This window comes from Anser anser (genome assembly GCF_964211835.1).
Source record: "Anser anser genome assembly, chromosome: 4".
Classification (NCBI taxonomy): Eukaryota; Metazoa; Chordata; class Aves; order Anseriformes; family Anatidae; genus Anser; species Anser anser.
The window spans coordinates 26,283,068-26,302,725 of record NC_139724.1 but is presented as its reverse complement, the minus strand read 5'-3'; the positions used below and the strand labels follow the sequence as shown (position 1 = coordinate 26,302,725).

General features: G+C 34.6%; 1 protein-coding gene across 1 annotated transcript in view; it reads left to right on the top strand.

The window, feature by feature from the left end:
• The window catches only part of LOC310899085 (uncharacterized protein), a 91,430-nt gene that overhangs the window by 42,781 nt on the left and 28,991 nt on the right, over positions 1–19,658 (top strand). The window contains exons 5-8 of the mRNA XM_083835066.1: positions 1,609–1,736; positions 3,198–3,276; positions 5,539–5,566; positions 13,474–17,361. Of these exons, the coding sequence (XP_083691192.1) occupies positions 1,609–1,702 (94 nt within the window). The 3' untranslated portion in view covers positions 1,703–1,736; positions 3,198–3,276; positions 5,539–5,566; positions 13,474–17,361. The remainder of the gene's footprint in view (positions 1–1,608; positions 1,737–3,197; positions 3,277–5,538; positions 5,567–13,473; positions 17,362–19,658) is intronic.

Below are 19,658 nucleotides of genomic sequence, written 5' to 3'. Positions count from 1 at the left end.
AATTCTGGATACAAAAGTGTTCCTGCTAAAAATGTGAGAAACAACAAGCATATATTCCAAAACAAATGGGGTTTTGGAAGAACATCAATGAGAAACCATATAGAAATACACAGAGACATATGTCTGATATTAAAACTCCCAGTGATTTGATCTGTATGTTTAGCAACTCAGGAAAAGTAGCACTTATACTTTATATATTATACAGAGAAGGAACAGCAGGAGCATAAAATACAGAAATGACTGGGAGAAATGATCTTTTACTGTAGTGCACAAAGGAATGTTTGTGCTTTAGGATGAAATAGCAAACTACTGGAGAGCCCTGTTAATCATAGTAAAGGCTGTATGGTGATATACCAAGGCCACAATGTTCCTCGGTTGCTGCAGCAGTGTGATAAAGTCATGCTGGCTCTTCATATCCCACCAATAAAAGTGAAGAAAACTTGCCTTGGTGTTGTGGAAGCAAGTCTTCCAAATGGAGGCAAGCCTCAGTGTGTGGGAAAGGAAAAACAGATGACAAAAGCTGGGGAGCCTTGCAACTTGCCTAAGGTGCCATTTATGGCAGAATGATCCCTACCCTCAAAGTAAATATATATATATATATTCTTTGATTGATGTGTCACAGAAAACACTTAATTTTGTGATTTTATGGAGCACTGTTTAGTTCATAATTTGTTTTTGAAATGTTTTATTCTAGAGCATACCTGTAACAATAACTTTCATAATTTTAATGGTGTCTTAATATCATGAGATCTCATTATAACAGTCCGCTTATTCAATTTTTGCTGATAAGTGAAATAAGAATGCCAGTTGTTATGGTTGAATTGCTAGGTCCATGGATTATTAAAAAGAAAATTAATGTAGTCATTATATATATATATATATTTTCCTATTTAGTAGTATTTAGAGGCTCCAGTCAGGATTAGAGACTCATTATAATAGATGTTGTATAAACATTAAATAAGGATGGTCTTACATGGTAAATACAACACGCTGTTATTATTTAGTTTAATGTTGAAACAAGTCGAGTTTTGTTTAAAGTTCCAGGAAGAGAGGTCATGTTTGAATAATGTTGTCCATATTTAATTAATACAATTAATTTAGTCATCCAAAACCCTCACAAAGGTTAACAAAATTATATCTGTGGATCTGAAATTTCAATGAAAGCTATCTAAAATATACTTCAGTTATTTTCTGGTGACAAGCTGGATATTTCATTGCATGTTGATCTGGGGGTGGGGAAATTGAAGTATATCTGTTTTCCAGCACAAAAGAACAGTGAATACAGTAGCACTATTTTATTTCCAGCATAGCTGTTTACTTAATCAATTTATTGGTAGCAACCTAGACAAAACTGAGCAAAGTTGAAAAATACAGCATTTCATCACATACTGGAGAAAAGAATGTGTACAGGTATAGTGCAATTCATTTAAATTTATCGTGCTTTGAAATATATTGCATACTGGAGGAAAGATAATTTATCTTTCTATCTTACATTATTATTGTATGCGTTGAATAATATTTTAGTTTGTCATATATCTAAAAAATATTGCCTCATTTCAGGAAAGCAGTAATCATTGTGTATGTTTGTTTGTCATGTTTATTTTAAAGTCTTAACGATCACCACACCTTGATTTTTCCTGGACCAATAGAAAGAAGTGACCGTCTTTTTCACTGCTTCGGGAGCAAATGGATAACATTTTGAAAGACTGTAGCATTAGACTCATCTGGGGCATGAGGTACAGTAAAAAGAGTAGAGCATTTCTGTCACAATTTTCTAGTAAACACTTGGAGCAAGCCTGTACTTGAACTCAGAAATCACATGTAAAGAAGGTGCTACCAAAGCACTGTCTGTGATTTAATACATGGTCTTTAGACTGTTAGCAAGCTTCACATTGGGCAGCAAGTGCTATTTGTCTGCATTTTCTCTCTGATGCTGCTGTCAGGTTCATAAAAAGATATAAGAAGAATAAAAACCCTACCAACTGCTGCATAGCCTGGAAATAATAATGTACACATAGTCTTTTATCATTCTGACAAAACACACACCTTCTTATAGATGAAGTGCGAATGTTGTCTATTCCATACATGAAAAGACAGTGATTTTCTGAATTTTGTGATAACCAAGTACATGAAGCTCAGTACTAACAGATTATCTTAATTGGATTAAGCAATCTCTTCAGGTAGGAAATACTGCTGGCCACTGGAAGCTCACAGTAGTATTTTGTAGTGTAGAGGTGAACAGACAAGAAAACATACAAACACTATGGAGCATTTGCGTCTGTGAGATGCATAGTCTGGTGATTTCAGTGTTCAATACTACTAGCAGCCCTTTAGTTCATCAATGTTCATCTCCCTGGCTCTGTGATCAGGCAGATCTGCCACATTTATTTATCTATTATATCTGGATCCAAATGTATACGTAACCATGACATGATCCTCTTATTGATAATATGTGCTGAAACAATGCACAATGAATTTTGCAAATGTTAGGACTATCTAGTCCCTTCATTTCATGGCAGATGACTTTTTTCTTCTGTCAGATCAGTAGAACTACCTGACCTGTACTACGTATCTGTAAGAAGCCTCTCAATATCATAAAGGTTCTTAAAAACAAACAAACAAAAAAACAAACTGAGGTTAGAAAATCACAATAAAAATCATCAGTGGTTAGTTTTGATACATAATATTTTAAACATAAACTGTGTAACAAATATAAGTGATTTTCCTGTTTTTCCACTGACAAGGCAGAGCATTTTGAAAAGTTCTGTTAAAAAAAACTGAAAATAGCTGGTCAGAAATGTGCACGATTTATTTTTTTTCCAATGCAAAATATTATTGCCATGTCTATACATTTTTTTAATTCTTACTGAAAATGTTACATTGCATATCATCATTTTTCATTGATTTTTGTATATCAAAATAAACTTCTCAATCACAGAATTCTTGAAAAGTAATTCAAGCAATTTTAGCTCATTAAAAAAAAATTCAAATCAGTAAATCACACAATGGGGTATCTATTCAGAATACTTTGGGAATGGGAAGCTTCTGAATTTTCCCCAAATTTCACTTCCAATAAAAAAATCCATATTGTTTTTGCAGTCATTCAGGTGTAACAGTGGCAGACCTTAAATAGCAAATAACTCTTGGATTATGCTAGTATAATAATTACAATGAAAAGCATCTGTTTTTCTTTTCAGCTGTTGGCTACAATGAAAGACACTACAAGTTTCTTAGGCTGTGGTTGGAAAAGTCTTTGAGCATCTAATAGCAAGTAAGGTAAGTGGTTATTTTTCTGCTTTTTTAAAAAAAACTTGTATTTGAAAGAAAAATGCTATTCAATATTATATTATACTTACCTTATTTTATTTTTACCTTATTGTGTGTGTGTTTTGTTTTTAATGAGCAAGAGATTTAAAAATGAAGATGAGAAAAGACTGCACTTTGCTTTTTTCATTTTGCATTCAGCTGCATATTTTCATGTAACTACAGTTTTTGAAGAGATGTTAAACATTGAAATTACATCACTGCAAACACATCATTATGTCATAGAGGAGCAGCAGTTAGCAGTGATCACGTGGAAAAAAATGCAACTCATTTATATAAATTGATAGCCCAGAGGAACCCAAGAACCGTAAAATAAATATCCATAACATTACAGCATATAAACTTAGCTTCTGCAGAAGCACTTCCAGAGCTTAATTAGGAATGCTTATTTTTGAAAGAAATTTTGTGGTTTGAATTAACAAATGTAATAAAATATTCAGACTAGGAGTTAAAATTATGTTTTCTTTCATCCTTTGAGATGGGACTTAAATAGGAATGGAACATACAAAGAGATTATTTATTATTATTATTTGACATCATATTAATACAATTTAATAGCAAAAAAAAACTCCAGTGTAGCAATCTTTTCATAGTATGATATGACTTTTGATTTAGTAGTATACCTATAAGAACAGTACCCAATATATTTTATCAATTCATCAACAAAAGGTCCAGTTGTTACTGTCATTATATCTTAAGAGAAATAAAAAATAGTTCAGTTAAATTATTCAGTTACAGATTATTCATTCATATACAAATAAATTAATGTCAATTAGTAATTTCTAAAACTGAAGCTCAACATAGCGGGGAAAATCCAAGAAAAATGTTTCTGCCATATCAGTCCATCTTCCTCCTATTTGCCAATCATTTTACTCCTGATCATTTCGCTGAAGTTTATTCATGCAAGAATGTTTACATGAGCATGTCTCAGCCTTCATGTTTGACACAAACAGTCAGAACGTGTACTAAATGTTTGAATTGTAGAAAAATTATATTTTGGGGGCATTGTGGTAACTCCTGCACTGTAACGAGCTCTGAGGACTCTGCAAAGGCTAATTTTAGGCAACGCACAGATCAGTCAGAGCTCAAACAGTGAATAAACTACACCCATGTTGCACTTCAATTCAGTGTGACTGCTGGTTGAAGACAAGTGTTGCAGTAAGTAACTTTAGTAAGATATAAATATCCAATTTTCAGCCATCATACTTCTGTAAATATTTGATATTTTCCCCTTTCTGACTTACGGCTGATCTAGTTATCCCTCACCCTCTGTCATGATTCCTAGTCTCAGGAATTGTCTGGCAGTTGGCACCTTTTTTTGTTTGTTTGATTCTGCATGAATACAAATGGGGAAAAAAAAGGGAATATAATCAGAATATTTTTATCAGAAAATTACTTGTCGTGAATCATGTGATCTAAATTCCATTCAAATGTATAGATTTTTAATACTATACCTAGTCCTTCTAGGATGTCTAGATCAGAAATGTTAAGAAGGTGTGATGAAATTTATACTTTCTCCATTTGGACTCAAAGGTGCACATTTTCCACCTTGGTCAGCTGATGTATAGCATGGCTTTATTACAAAAAGTTATGTCACATTAACTATGTGATATTTCAACAGGCAAACACAAGACACTGTGTAATAGCTTCAGCTGCTCACTGGTGTAGTGCTGATATCCTCTGCCCTATTAAAGTTGCTTGGATGCTCAGAAGAATGATCACTTTAAAGGCTTCTAAAACTGTATCTTTTATAGCAGACAGGTAAAGGGATGTGCAAATCAAAGGGCTGCTGTCATTTCTGGCTGAATGCCAAATATCTTGGAACAATTCAGCGGAGAATTTGAATTGCTCACTCCATCATCTATAGTGGAATAAGACTAGTAGTCAAAATTCTTTTTAAGCGATCAAAATTTATGCCATGGCAGGCTCATAGCATTGGATGCTATGTAATGTATTAGGAGTTAAAATATCAGATTTGGATACTTCTGCCAAAGTCTTTGTTGCTGCTATAACTTCAGGAGAACTTCACAGCTGTAATAGAGATTAGTAAATTATTTTAAATAAGTTGCTTATTGTGTAGGTTTGCACTGGAAGAATATTTAGTGAAATTAGTGTCAGTATTAGAGACACGTGAAAGACTTTGGTAAATCTAGCAGGGAATGTAAAAGATAGTATGAAAAAAATATATGTATTTCACCCTCCTTGTCCCTGCAGTATATAAACCTGAGGACTCTTCTATCAGGTAAGAGAAATCTCCCATCTGATCTAAAAGAAATTGTATTAATTAATTAAAGAAGTATTGATGGTTCTTCTGAAAATCTGATAGCAAATTGGCTGGAGTTACCGTGTTCAGATAAACCTTAGACACATATATATCTGATTAGAATATCTTCCATATTGTTTGTGAGTGACTTGACAGTTACATAATACAAAGGCATAGTTTTCTTCCATGTTTATTAAAGATTATGTGTCCTTATTTTCTTCAGATATCAAAGTATGGTTTTGTCTAAGTGGAGGAAAATACTGATGTCTTGGTTGCAGCTGGGGAGATCCTGGCGAAGGAAAGGAGACCAGATATTTTCACAGGGTGTGTGACAAGTATGAAAGGTAGGAACTGTGAAGCAGTTCCTAGGAGGGGAGCCCTCCGCAGTCAGGAGGGGAAGGGCTGAGGCATTGACATCACGTTGCACAAGTGGAGGGATGCTCCATGCGAGGCAGAACTCAGCAGGAGCTGCTGCAGTGTTTGCCTCCACCTTCCATATTAAATCTGCACCTAATATGTTTTCTTCTTGGTACATCAGCATGCAAAGGAATGAACCATCTTAATAAGCTTCAATAGTCCTCCTCCTCTCTAATCATGACAAGAATTGTATAATTTGCATATTGTTTGGGTTATAGCAGCCACCACAGGTATCTCAGGAAAGGGAAAGAAATTTCCTTTAACCTGTGCTTTTGAATGTGTTTGCCCAGTCTTCTGTCCAAGTTTTATAACACACCAGGACAATAATTCAAACTCTAAATTATAATAAGATTGAGCATACAGTGTTTGTTTGTTTGTTTTTAATGTATTATAAGATAACTTGATTAAATAAGGTTTGATTATATTAATGTCAGGCACTCGCTATCAGAATTCTTGCTTTTCAAATTGCCTTGGATAATGATAAAATTAGTTCTAGCAAAGGTTTGCTAAAATGTAAGTTCCATGTTTTTACTTCTGCATTTTAAACCTAAATGTTACAAGCAGCTTCCTTTCAGCATTTATGTTCATTCTAGGTTTATATATAATCTGCCGAGGACAAAATAAACCTTAGTGTGAGTTGCCTATCTTAAATAGTGGACAATGGAACCAACATCTAAAACCATCTATTAGCATGTCAGTCAAAGTGTTATTGTGCTCCCCCAAAATAGTAGGTCTACTTTGAACAAGACTGATTTATGATTCAGAATCACAAAAAATCTATTTCTAAGCCAGTAAAGATGACATCTGGGAAGAGCAGATCTAAGCCTATTCAAACCACAGAGATTTTACCATTTATAAATTCAAATTATCTTCTTTCAGCATTGAAAGAGTGTTTCAGAATGACAAAAGGAACTGATCACTGGTGTACAACAGGCTGACTTAACCACAGGCTTCACTGGCAGTGTGCAAAAGAGGTTTTGTAAATGTGGCATTTAGAATAACTGGTGGTTATCTTCTATTCATCCTGTATTTGGTGTGAGCAAGAAAATAAATTCAAGTAAATATAAATGATAGTTCTTACTTGGCAGTTCCCTATAAATTTATTTAATATTAATAATTATATTTCTGGGAAAATTAAGCAACTGCAAAGTCTATTGAATTCAGATTTTAGATGGAGCTCTAAGAACCTTGTTTTTTGTCACATACAGAATAAGCAAAGGCAACTGAAGGAACTTCAGACATTGAAAGTCCACAAGGTTAAAACTGAATCTGCAGAAGCCAAAGCAGAAACACAGATCACAGCTGTGTAGTGCTCATGAAGTCATCAGATTCTGATATGAAATTTGTTGCTGTTATTTCAAATGCCTGCATTGTGCTGATTGTGGTATCTGGAATAATAATGCAAAGAAAAAGGATTCTGATTCCAGAGCAAAACTTTCACTGACTTTGAACTGAACTGACATCTTCCGAATTTCAGAAGCAGTAGTATTTTGTAATAGGTGGGTTGGAAAAAACTCACACTGAATTTATTAATGCAAAATGCTGTCTCATTGTATTAGCTTTGTAGAGGATTTACCTACTGAATCAAACTGCATACACAACTGTGCTAAGAAGCTGCAAACATGACCTTCAGCATCACTCCTCTACAGGAGGAGGAAAACTGCGTCACAGAAATTGCTAATTCTACACTCACTGAAATCTACCACTGGCTTCAGTAAGGGCAGGTGGTTGTTGTTGTTGTTGTTGTTGTTTTTCCCCTCTGGAAATTTCCAGAAGTGATGAATGATTTAATGGATATTTTATGTGAGCAAATGGACAGTTAGTGTACATAGTTGTATTTCCTTAGTATCATTTATCTAAGTTCAAGATGTGTAATTCATTTAGTGTTTTAGAAATCGTTATTTTGAAGTTGTGCCAGAAATTAGAACAAAAATTGAAATGACCATAATAGTATTTTTTAATATAGAGTATGCATATAAACAGAAGAAACCAAATTAAGGCATTATTCAAACGTTTTAAATAAGCACTGAAATGTGCTGATGTGAAAAAAGTAAGTACGTGATTAACTGTACAGTAAAATAAAGTGAACACATCCAATATTAAATGTAAACTTGTTCATAGAAAAAGAATGTTATCCCTGTCCAGAGATAGATTTAAGTTCTACTGATAATTAGAAACTCCTGCTAATAGTAATACAGAGCATTAAATATTCCGATAAAATATTTAATCAAGTGATAGGATTTGAAATACAGGAAACTGTACACAATTTTCATTCCTTTTAGTAGCATGTGCTTCAGCAGTTTTTAGATATGCTGCCTTCTAAAAAGCTATATTTTCTGGATGGCACTGGCCTTGCAATATTTTTGCTATATTCTGGTATTGAAACCCTTCCAGGTTATTTGGAGTATTTACACCTCTTACACCAAATGGAAATTAACCTGCTACATTATCAAAATTCATCAGGATAATAAATTATCCCATTTTACCCTTTATACTCTAAGCATCCATCCTTGGAGACTTTTGATGTGTAGTTTATGGGAAATACTACCTTTAACTGAATAAGAAATTTAGTTGCACCAAATGTTGTGTATCAAGTAGTACACATCCAGTACTAGAGCTTGTTACAGGGTTAATGGGGAAAATGCAGTGAGGTCAGCAAAATGTTTAGAAAATAAATTTTTAAAGGGTAAGTGGGTATAGCCTTTTGTATTAGACAGGTTTGTTTTAGCACAGTGTTGTAATTTGCCACAATCCAAGGATGCTCTGATCACTTCAACAGTGTGTGCAATGCATTCAGATGACATAATGTATTTCCTTTTCCTGCCTCAGTACTCAAGGAGTCCTCAGAGAAAAGGTCAGTTGTTTTGTGCATGTCCAGCAACATTAAAGAGGATTCCAAACTGCTATAGGTCCACATTTTTTGTTATTGTTTATATTTTCAATTTACAATAACATACATAGAGCTTGGTCATTAGAATTTTCAGAAGAGCTTAGAGATTTTTATTTTAATTGCAATTGCATTCATCATTAATATATTTGTTTATGCATATTGGTGGCAAAAATAGAGATGGGTCTGAAATAAAATGTTGATTCCAAATTCTCTTAGGCTTTTCAAAAGAGTGAAGTAAAGATTCAAATTTTGTTTCTCATGAGATTCTTGTTAAAAGGTAATTATTTCTGCCATAATTACTGTAAATCCCAAACTTCTATGTATGATTCAACCCTGAAATCTCCTCAATAGTAAAGATGTGCTGTCTGTCATACTGAAATGAATATTGATGAAAACAGTGGTTCGAGAACAATAACAAATCTTTATTAGTCAAAATTACCACTCCAGAGATTTCTTGGCAACATTTCCCAGTTACTGATCTAACTCCAGCCCCAGCATTCACAAAAAAAAAAAAAAAAAAAGACAGTGAATTGCTGCAGGTAAACATTGCTCTAAGCTAGATCACTAAGAGACCTCAAAGCATTAAATAGGGCATGGATAAGGGTCATGGCTTTACCACTGATCTCGTTTGAGCAAGAGTAAAGTAAAGGCTTTTCCAATAAATATGTGGTGCCAGTTCTCTCTATAGATAAGAAATGATCTTTAGGCACAGGAACAAGAGCTGTTCCTGAATGTTTTTGTTTCAAGGAATGGTGGTTATTTATTTTTTTTTTTTATTTCACCTATCAGTATACCCAGACAATACGATATCTTCGCTCTTTCAGGAGCATATGGGAACCTTGTGGAGTGAAATTATCTATTTTTTTTTCTTCCTTGTTATGTTTTATCCATAAGACCTCATTTCATTTTGATTCTTGTGCTTTTCTTACTTATTAAGTGGTGTTTCCATTGGCATTTCCATTGGCACTTTACTTCAGGTCTAAGTCAAGACCCACTGATTAATAGGAGTGTTGTTGGTTTCAGTGGCACAAGTTTTTTTTAAATCCCTGAGCACCACTTACAAAGAGTGTTCTGGACCCTTTATGAAGTTATGCTATGGTGAATTTTATCATTGTTTACTACTGCATAGGGTGCTAAAAATGCCTCGTGACTAGGTGAATACTTTTATAACTAATGTGTCAATAACTATATGCATAAGGAAGTAATTTTGAAGATGAGTTTTGGAGTGTGTAAAAATACAAAGAAATCAGGCTTAATTAGGTGGTGCTGATGAGATCAAACAAGTCCAGCAGAAAATGGAACTCTTGGACTTGACAGGAATAATTTTGCTAAGTATGAGCAATGTGACTTTCAAATACAGTAAGCAGCCAAATAAGAGGCATTTAATCTTACAACAAAATAGGGCTTCAAGCATTTGCAAACGTTTATCAAATCCTTTCAGTATGGACAAAGAATGTTTTAGGCTAGATTGTTACTATCCTTTCTGGCAGAATGGAAGTTACCTATACAAATGGCCTCTATTTATAGGGCTAACAGCAACGGGTTAGAGGATGCCTTAGGATCAGTATTGAGACTCTATGTCTTTGCACCCATGCTTGAAGAGGACATAAAGAATGAGGTTGTTGAGGGGTGTTTCTGGGTGTGATGTTTCTTCGTGTGATTTTCTGGTTAAATTAATCAGTTTGGCTGATATAATTTCCTGGTTGACATACCGCAGCTCAGCATTCTTATGCATTTCTTCCCTGGGTTCATTTCTTTTGGAGGATTTATCTCTTGTTTGGGCTCAGTCTAGAATATCCTTTTCCTTTCAAGCTTTCAGTAAGCCTCATATCATTTCATCTTTAAATAAAAACTTTCTTCAATATTTCCGGAGTCATACAGTGTTTATACTGTCCTGTTAAACTTCAGGTGCTAGGGAGGGATTTGTTTTGGTTTGTGTTTTTTGTGTGTGTGTTTTGTTGTTGTTGTTTTTAGTAAAAATGTAAGCATTTTTTTTTTTCTGCAAGATTTTTTGAAGTTTTCCCCAGAGTGTCTGAGAAAAATCTCTCAAACAGCTTCTGGCTTCTTGCTCTTCTTTTTCAGCTCTGTACACAACACACACAGAAGTTTCTCTCTCAAAATTTTTTATCCCCTCTCTGGAAAGAAAACTTTCACAAAGGCTTCCTTTCCCTTGGCTTGCTATCTAGTTGTCTCAAACACTCATATTTGAAATATTCAAATAGTGCAGAGGGATTTTTTTTTTCTTTAATTTAGGTGAAATTGGATTATCTCACGATATCTTGCATTAAAATTTGAGCTATGAAGGATGATGCTATCTACATACTGAGCACTGTGTGCTAAGATGCCTGAAGGCATGATGTGCCTGGTGTGCAAACCCTTCTGAGATGATCCTGCACGTCACATACCCTCTTCTGTCCCTAGTTCAGACAGAACCCTAGGAAATTACAAGTAGTATGAACATTAGCAATCTCACAGCATTGTGCTCAGACTATGAGTCCTGTATCAGTAAAAGTGATCTTTGAGTTGTTGATTTGAACCCAGAGAATTAACACAGAAAATAATTATACTGAGTCATTTACACTGTCATGACAGGAGCATTTGAACTGTCAGCTGCTGAAATTCAAACAGTTCTGTAGGTTCTTCAGTAGGTTTACTGAAAAGGGTACACTATCATTTTCATGGTAACACTCCCTTGCTGACTGCTGTGTACAAATGCACTTGATTAAGCTCTTGTTTAAAACATCACCACTAAGAATGAGAATCAGCACAGGTACACTGATAATTATATTACCTTCTTCAGAAAAGTGGATTCTGGAAGATGTGTGCATCTAAAAATGCACTCTGATAAACACCTGATTTTGGGAATGATGATTTGTTACATGAATTTGAAGTAGTGATTATTAGTCATTTTATTTTCTTAGACGATGTTTTTTAGCAGACTGGTGTATAGACTGTCAATCAGAGTTAACTTGAAAAACAAGTAACAGTTGGTTATCAGCTGCCAAAGGTTGAAGTGAAGCATATTCATCTGCAGGAAGTCAGAGAAGTCAGTTTTGATGAACTAGAGTATCTGCTTTTTTTCTGTTACTTTGCATTAGGAAAAAAAAAAATGTTATAGCACACAGTCTCAGAAAATGTTTCTGGCTGTTCTGTAACCATTTCCCCTAGAAAATGCAGCGAGCAGCATGTGTGCTTGCGTGGAAGTGCCCAGAGAGAATCATGCATCTCCTGAGAAAAAGTAGCTCCAGAGCTTGACCAGTTCAGTGCCTACCTAGGGACACAGAAGATGTTTTCAGTCCTTTATGTAATCTTTCAGTCCCAAATGACCTAGCACTGTGATCAGAGAACTCATAAGGAGTAGCACAGTGTCTAAGCTTCCTTCTGTGATTCTTCTTAACCTGGATCTGCTTTGTCTTTTGTTCCTGAGTATTTACTGTCCTGTATCTTTTCAGTCTTATTAATGTACATGGATTTATGGTACCTAGCCAGCACAGCTCCACCTCACTGCAACAGCACCTCACACTTTTATGCTGAGCCCTATTATTAGCAACACCTCATATATACCTGATATTCTGAGAACAGGAAAGAAAAATACTTGTTTTCAATACAAAGGAGGTTGAACTTTGCAGATGGAGAGGGAACACTGGAGATCCTGGAGTTTTTATACAAGTAGTTAGCACATTTTAGATCCAAATTAGTAGCTAATAATCAAGGTAATGGACTATATTTGATTCTGGTAAAAATCTATTAAATACTATAATATTTCTAAAATAATAAACCAGTGAAGTGTTACTCAGATATCAGATTTATTTTATTTATTTTTTTCAGTAAAGAAAATAACTCTTTCAGTGCAGATATTTCTGATAATATGGAAAAAAATGCATAAATCACATTATCAGTGGAAAATGGAAAAAATACTAAAGGAATATTTAATCTTCCCATTTGGGTACACGCAGAAAGAATCCCTACTGCTTAAATCTGGGGTTAGACTGATTTCAGTTTGCTTCAGTAATGGATAAGGATGTGATTATCTGTGACAAATATGATTTTCTTTGAGGTATTTAATATAAAAACACAGAGAAGTGACACGAAACCTAATAGGCATTCAGACCAGCTGGGGAAGTTTAATCTGGTTTTGAACCATGTTTAGTTCGGTAGGAGTGTACTGCACTTATTCCTGATTGACATTTCGTGTACAGATTATGATACCACCACAAAAGGCATGACAAATGCTCCAGTTTGAACAGTGTTAAAGATCCCTTTCCAGGTATAGCCTCTGGATTTCTAATTTCCTAACCCTGTTCATTATGAAAATTATGAGACATCAGCAAGTCCACCCTTTAACGAAGAAAGGGAAACAAGGAAAAGAAGCAAAAGCATCCAATTAAAATTCCTCCAGGAAAAGTCTCCTTCCCTGTACACACAGACACACACAGACACGTGCACATCCCACACCCTTTTTCCAGTACAGAGCTCTTAATTTTTATGGGACTCTCTGGTACAAACTCTTCCTGGGGTACCTCACCAATATTGTTTTAACAGGTGCTCCTAAAAAATGTTTGCTGTACATTCTCTCTAGGATGCATTTAGGAGGTGCAGTCTGAAAATCGTGAGTCCAGATATTTGCTGGCGGTGAAAGTTCTTTCACAAGGAAATGCACATGAAAATGGTGAGTTTTTCATCAGGTCTCAACTGTGCCTAGGCCAGCTATCTTCCAGAAAAAGAGTAGTGATCACCTGTAAAGCCTTCCTGACAAGAGAGAAGAGAAGGTAATGTAAAAGAATAAAATTATCTTCTGCACTTTGATTTAATTTTTGGTTTTGTTTAGTTTTGGTGAGTCTTAGTATATGACATTAACTGCCATGATAAAACTAACAGATCTGGCATCATAAGGTATTCCTAAGAATTATGATTAGTGATTACTGCCTTAAAACATGCTTGATCTAAGCTATTATTTTTTTTTGAGTACCCACCTTGCTGAGATTCTCCATTAATATTTTTGTTTTCATTTTTGTATTTTGTGAAACTCTCCACTGGCCTCACTCTCTAGTACAGCACTTAGTTTCAGCTGCTGTGGCTTGTTCACGGTAATTTTAAATTTGGGGGGAGGGGTCGCCCTTTCATTGTTTATAATAGCTTGTCTTGATATAATAGTTGTTTGTAATCAGGAAGTTCTACTGAAATTAGAATACTTTAATGAAAATTTGAACTCAAAAAAAGAGTGACTGATGGTTTGGAGTGCCAGTTGTGTTCCGTATGGCCACATGGGTTTTAAAGCTATTTTTTTGTTGTTGTTAACATATTGCCATTAAACTTTTTGCAAAATTTCTCTTAAGAATAGTTGTGTAAATGTAGTTGTCCTGTGTAAATTTCAGCTCAGTCTCCAAAGCCTCTATTTGTCTTTTATGTAAGTTCATATGTGATACACAAAATGATGTCTTTATATATATACGCTGCATAAATTGTATATCTATCTGTAAAGATACTTTGATTAACTATGTGATGAAAGGTAACTGACTGAATGCAAGATGATTCTAACAGCTAGAAAAGTTTAACCGTAGTATCTATTTAGTAATAAAGGTAAACTCATTTATTAAGAAAAATAAGTCTTTTATAATTGGAAGTAATCAGTGTACTTCATGTAATCTGGCAGTAAATGACTGTGCACCCACAGGGCTACTTAAGTTCAAAACCAATTTGGTAATCTTCCAACTGGAAATTACAGTAAATTAAGGTCATTTCTCTAAGGAATGACGTAAACACTTAAGTAATGGAGCTCCTCTCTTTATGTTGAATCACATAAGTAAAATTAGAGCCTGCTTAATTACATCTATGGTTGAATGTTTCGATCGGGCATTTAAATACCTGCGATGGGAGTCACAATTAAGTTTCTCCTTGCAGGCCTGGAAACATTAAACCCCCAAGCAATCAAAGCAGACCTATCTGTTCTGCACAAAAGGCAGTGGGAAAAAAACTGCTAACATGTAAAGCTTCCCCCCCTCGTCCCACCCACTGCCCAAAAAATAGCCCTACAGACTGTGTTTTTTTCCATTTCAAACTAAAATGAACAGCGTTAAACACAACCGAAAAGAAAGTATAAGCTGACTTGCAGTTTGTGGTGGGGTTTGGGAGGGTTATTTTGAGGGGTTTCTTTTTTTTCAAAAGGTATAAGGTTGTAGGATATAAGGGTAAGAAAGAATTTTTCCCCGGTGGTTTCTGCACATCTCCATATAATTTTGGAAAATACCATATCTTCAAATGAGAGACTGATGAGCACATAATATCGTGTGGGACCAAAAAGTTGAGATATCTTTAGTTTTAGCCTTGTCTGAACTCCTAACTGACTCCTGAACTGCTGTTTTTTTAATCAAACAGCAAACTTCTTCAGTGACACAAAAACAGATCTTTGGAAATACATGTTTAAGCAGATCAAATCATTGATGCTTTTTCCGTGTTTCAGTCCTGGTAGTCTGACTCTGGCTTTTGAGGTTTGTGCAGGTTTGCTGTTAGTAATATGGCACTAAGAAAGATGATTTAGCCTGGGGCCACCATGTGTCTTCTAAGAGAACAGGCGTGTGAGTTTCAGGGAGATTCTGTGCTGTTCAGTTTACTCATTAGCTTACTTGGTCTCCACTCCATAATCCCTCATTTTTCTTCTTTGTTTAAGATAGTAAAAACAGAAAAATGTTTTCCTATGGAGGCTGGAGAGGTAGAGAGGAAAGACAGTGCTTACTGAGCAGATGGGAAAGTACAAATGCAGCAGGATTTATTTCAGGCCATTAGGTCTTGTGAGCAATAGACACCAAATTTGCAAATATGTGGATCTCAAGTTTATCATGTTTAAAATTTTTGATCTATTCATGTAAACTGTTATGCTGTAAGTTTCCTTAAGAAATGCAAAGGACTACATTCAGGTGATATAGCTGAAGAAGCCTTTGCAAAGTGGAATTGATGTTGACAAGTGAACTATGGAGTCTATGTTTTATTGAATTTTGTTCAGTTCAGTAATGTATGAAAATGACAGGAGGAAATGTATTGAACTTATACATATGGATATGACAGTCATGCATGAACATTCTGGACATAAAAAACCTTCTTAATCATCTTACTTGGTACTGTTTGATATTGTTCTCAGAAATACTTTAAAAATGAGCATATAGTATTAAGAGAGCAATAAAATCTAATTTTAAGTGCATTTTATTCAGGTTCATGAATATGCATCCAGGTATCTTCTGCCTCTGGACTAAATATCTGTGCTTTTCAGTGCCTGCATAGCATGACCGTATTCCTAGATAATCATTTCAAAAATCTATTATTCATTACATATAAATAAGCCAAGACCTCCTACATAGCTACATGGCTATATTGTTATAAGTAACATTTAATTTCATGTAGACAAAATTGGATGTTTCTGAATAGTAATTATGCTTTTGCAATACATTATAATTAGATGAATAAAGTTGAAAATGTTCTTTTTATGTTTTGCGGAACCAGAACAGTGGTGGATGAGAGAGATTAAGAAATATACAAACTCAATTTTTCTTGCTTATTTTCACATGGCATTTTACGTTTCATTGTATATTTATAATTAGACTTTGTGAAGATGTAAATGAGACAATGACTAACAAACAGTTGTTTTAAAGACATTCTTACTACAGTAATTTTCAACAACAGAGTTAAAATGATTTTTATAAGCTTCCTTTGCCATTTACAATAAGGAAGGAAAAAGATGAGCAAAAATGCATTTGAAGCTTGTTCGGCAAATAGAACTTTAAAAAATATTTATACTCCTAATATATTTCATTCTAATGTATGAAATATTTTTTTTTAGGAAAAGGAGGAAAAAAGACTAAATCCATCTATTGTGTAAAGATGGTAAAGGACTCTGAATTTACTTAATCCTTGCTTAAGGGCTTTGTGAAGCCACTTTTTATTTTATCTCAGTGGTGAGATACTTGCTTCATTGAAATTAAAAAAAAAAAAAAAGATTTGCCATTGACTTCAACAGAAACCAGAATTGTTCCTCTTGCAATGCAGAATTATGTAGTGACTTCATTTAATTTCTCAGTAGGGTACTTATTATAAGGTACTAGAGGTGTTTTTCCAGATCTGTGCTCAAGTAAATTTCAGCCAGTTTCTATAAAACATCATGATGACATACACAGTTCTAAGAACTAAATTATCCTTTTAGAATCATTCAGTGAAAATATTCAAGTAACAGGAATTTAAAATCTCCATGACTGTGTTTGTCTTCTCTTTCCAACTTCATCCCAACTTCCCTTCCCTGGCTGAATATTTTCACAGGGATACACATGAATTCCTGTCTTTTCTCTCTTGTGTTTTATATGTCAGAGGTTCCAGTTAGTGTGAATGTCAGCAGTACTCACTGGACAGAACCTGAATCAAAATGCAAAGAAATGCCAATATATACATTAAAAAAAAAAAAAAAAAGTTGATTTGATTTAAGGTATGTATGTTAGTAATATTGTAATACCTCTAAAATGAAAACTACAAGGTCTTGAAGCAAGTTATTTAATATCAAAAAGATTTTGCTTTGTACTCCTGCAGACAAAGCATGCAACAATCTGCTTTATCAGGCTAATTTGAAAGCTCAGCTGAAAACAGCTAGACTGGCCTGTGTTTTGCTGCAAGACTAGTCCCTTTCCTAGCCAGAGACAAAGGTATTCTTGAACTTAAGCAAATGCTTTGTAATGTGGCCAATAGTTATGCCCTGGTTTATCTCATTTTGATTTCAGTGAGGATTGGAAAGTCCTCTGTACTGGTTATATGTGTTTTGTGGGAATACTAAGGTATAAAGAAATTGTTAACAAGACCATTTGCTTATTACATATTTTTTCACTAGGACTCTGTATTGCCTACCTAAGTTCTTGGTTTAGCTTCAAAGTGGCAGATCTTGAAGATCATTTAGAAACTCTGCCAATAAACTAAAGCAAAGTTTAGAAAGTTTTTTGTACTTCTTTCCCCTCTGTTCACTATTCCCCCCTCTGTACACTACTGCTCCTGCCAGAAACAGCTTTTCCACTAAGCTCCTGTGAATATTGCCCCTTTAGAAGGACAGATTTTTTCACTTTTGAAAGGCAAGGTAAAGTAACCCTAGAAGAAGATCCCAGAAAGTTCTTTATACCCTTGCTCACTCTGCACATCATAGTGTGTAAAATGGATGCTTTAACTGTATTTCTATTACAGTGGCACCTGTCGAGTACATTCTGATCAATGGTTCCTCTGGGCTAGATGTTGCATCCTATAGTCAATACAGCCTGACCTTCAAAAGCTTATGATCTTAAACTCTCAGTCTTATAACAGTGACCAAATGGAGCCCAGAAAAGCCTAAGGAAAAAAAGCATAATATCCAAACTTACGAATCTTTGCTTGTAGAATTGTGGCATGATTCAAAAATAAATGAAATAAGCAATGTTAGCAGCAATAGGGAAGAAAAATTTTGAACTCCTTTGTCAGTTTATAACAAGGATCCATTCAGCAGTGTCTAGTGTGCCAGCTAGTACACTAGAATCAAAGTACTTCAAGCAATTCCATTATAAACCCTGCTATGGAGAAATTTATAAGTCTGCTATAAAAGTTCACTCAAGGCTGATCAGTGCCGAAGAACATTTCTTTTCCACTTAAAAATAATATGTGGCTGCTGCTTATAAATGATGAGGTTGCAGAAGTGGAGAGAGAGAGATTTTCAAAGGTATAAATTGGGATCGGGCACCCATTCTCCATGTCTTCGAATAACTGTCAATAACACCAAAACAAAAAAGATGATGCAAAACACTTTTGCACAATTCCAGTGTCGGAAAGTGTAAATTTTGATGAGTAGGAGGAAGAGAAAATGAAATTTGCCTGCGTATGATTTTTGTCCCTCAACAGGCTAATCTTTTTTCCAACTCTTTGAAAATTATAATTGGCTCTTGGATTATGTTCTTTTGATGATTGAAACTTCAGGAGTTTAGTTACTGGACTTTCAGAATTGTTTTCTATAACTTCTACTTCATATAATTTTATACCTGCCCATATTATCATTTTTAACAGCTTCCTGCTGTGATAAATTGTAATGACCATCTGCCCATGATCACCTGTCAGCTATAAAATATTGCGATATACATTTTGAAATTGGACAAATTAATCTTTGCATGATAGACTTTTCTACTGTCTTATTTCTTATAGACCTTTGTAATAATACTTTGTCTAAATCTGGCTGCCTTCTAATTAATAAAATTAAATTTAAAAAGTCAGACAAAGTAAATTAAATCCAAGTTGCCATAGGACAAAGAGTCTGAGCAGTATGCACAAAATAATGACAAATCAGGGCTCACGTTGCATCTCTATTTTCTGTGAATTTACAGACAATGCAGGATGTAATATACCTTATTTTCTTTCTTCTTTAGTATGTATAGCAAGTATGTATGGCATTATTAACACTATATATTTCCTGGGTGTAATGTCTCCTTTCCATCAACAACACTTTTTAATTTTTAGTAAGGTGCAATTGCTCCTCATTGACCTAGATATAAAAGCCTCCCTTGTAAGTGCTGCACCTCCCTCTTTAAGAACAAATTTATAATATGCACAGTCTCAACTCAGACACACCCACAACAAAAAAGTAACACTAGCTCAGTTTGCAACCAAAAAGATAAGTTGATTTTCAGGGAAAGACAATTGTGACCATTACGCTAAAATGAAGAACTGAAAAATAATGCTCATAACAGCTATGCAGTTTCTAACTTCCCAATATATTCTCTG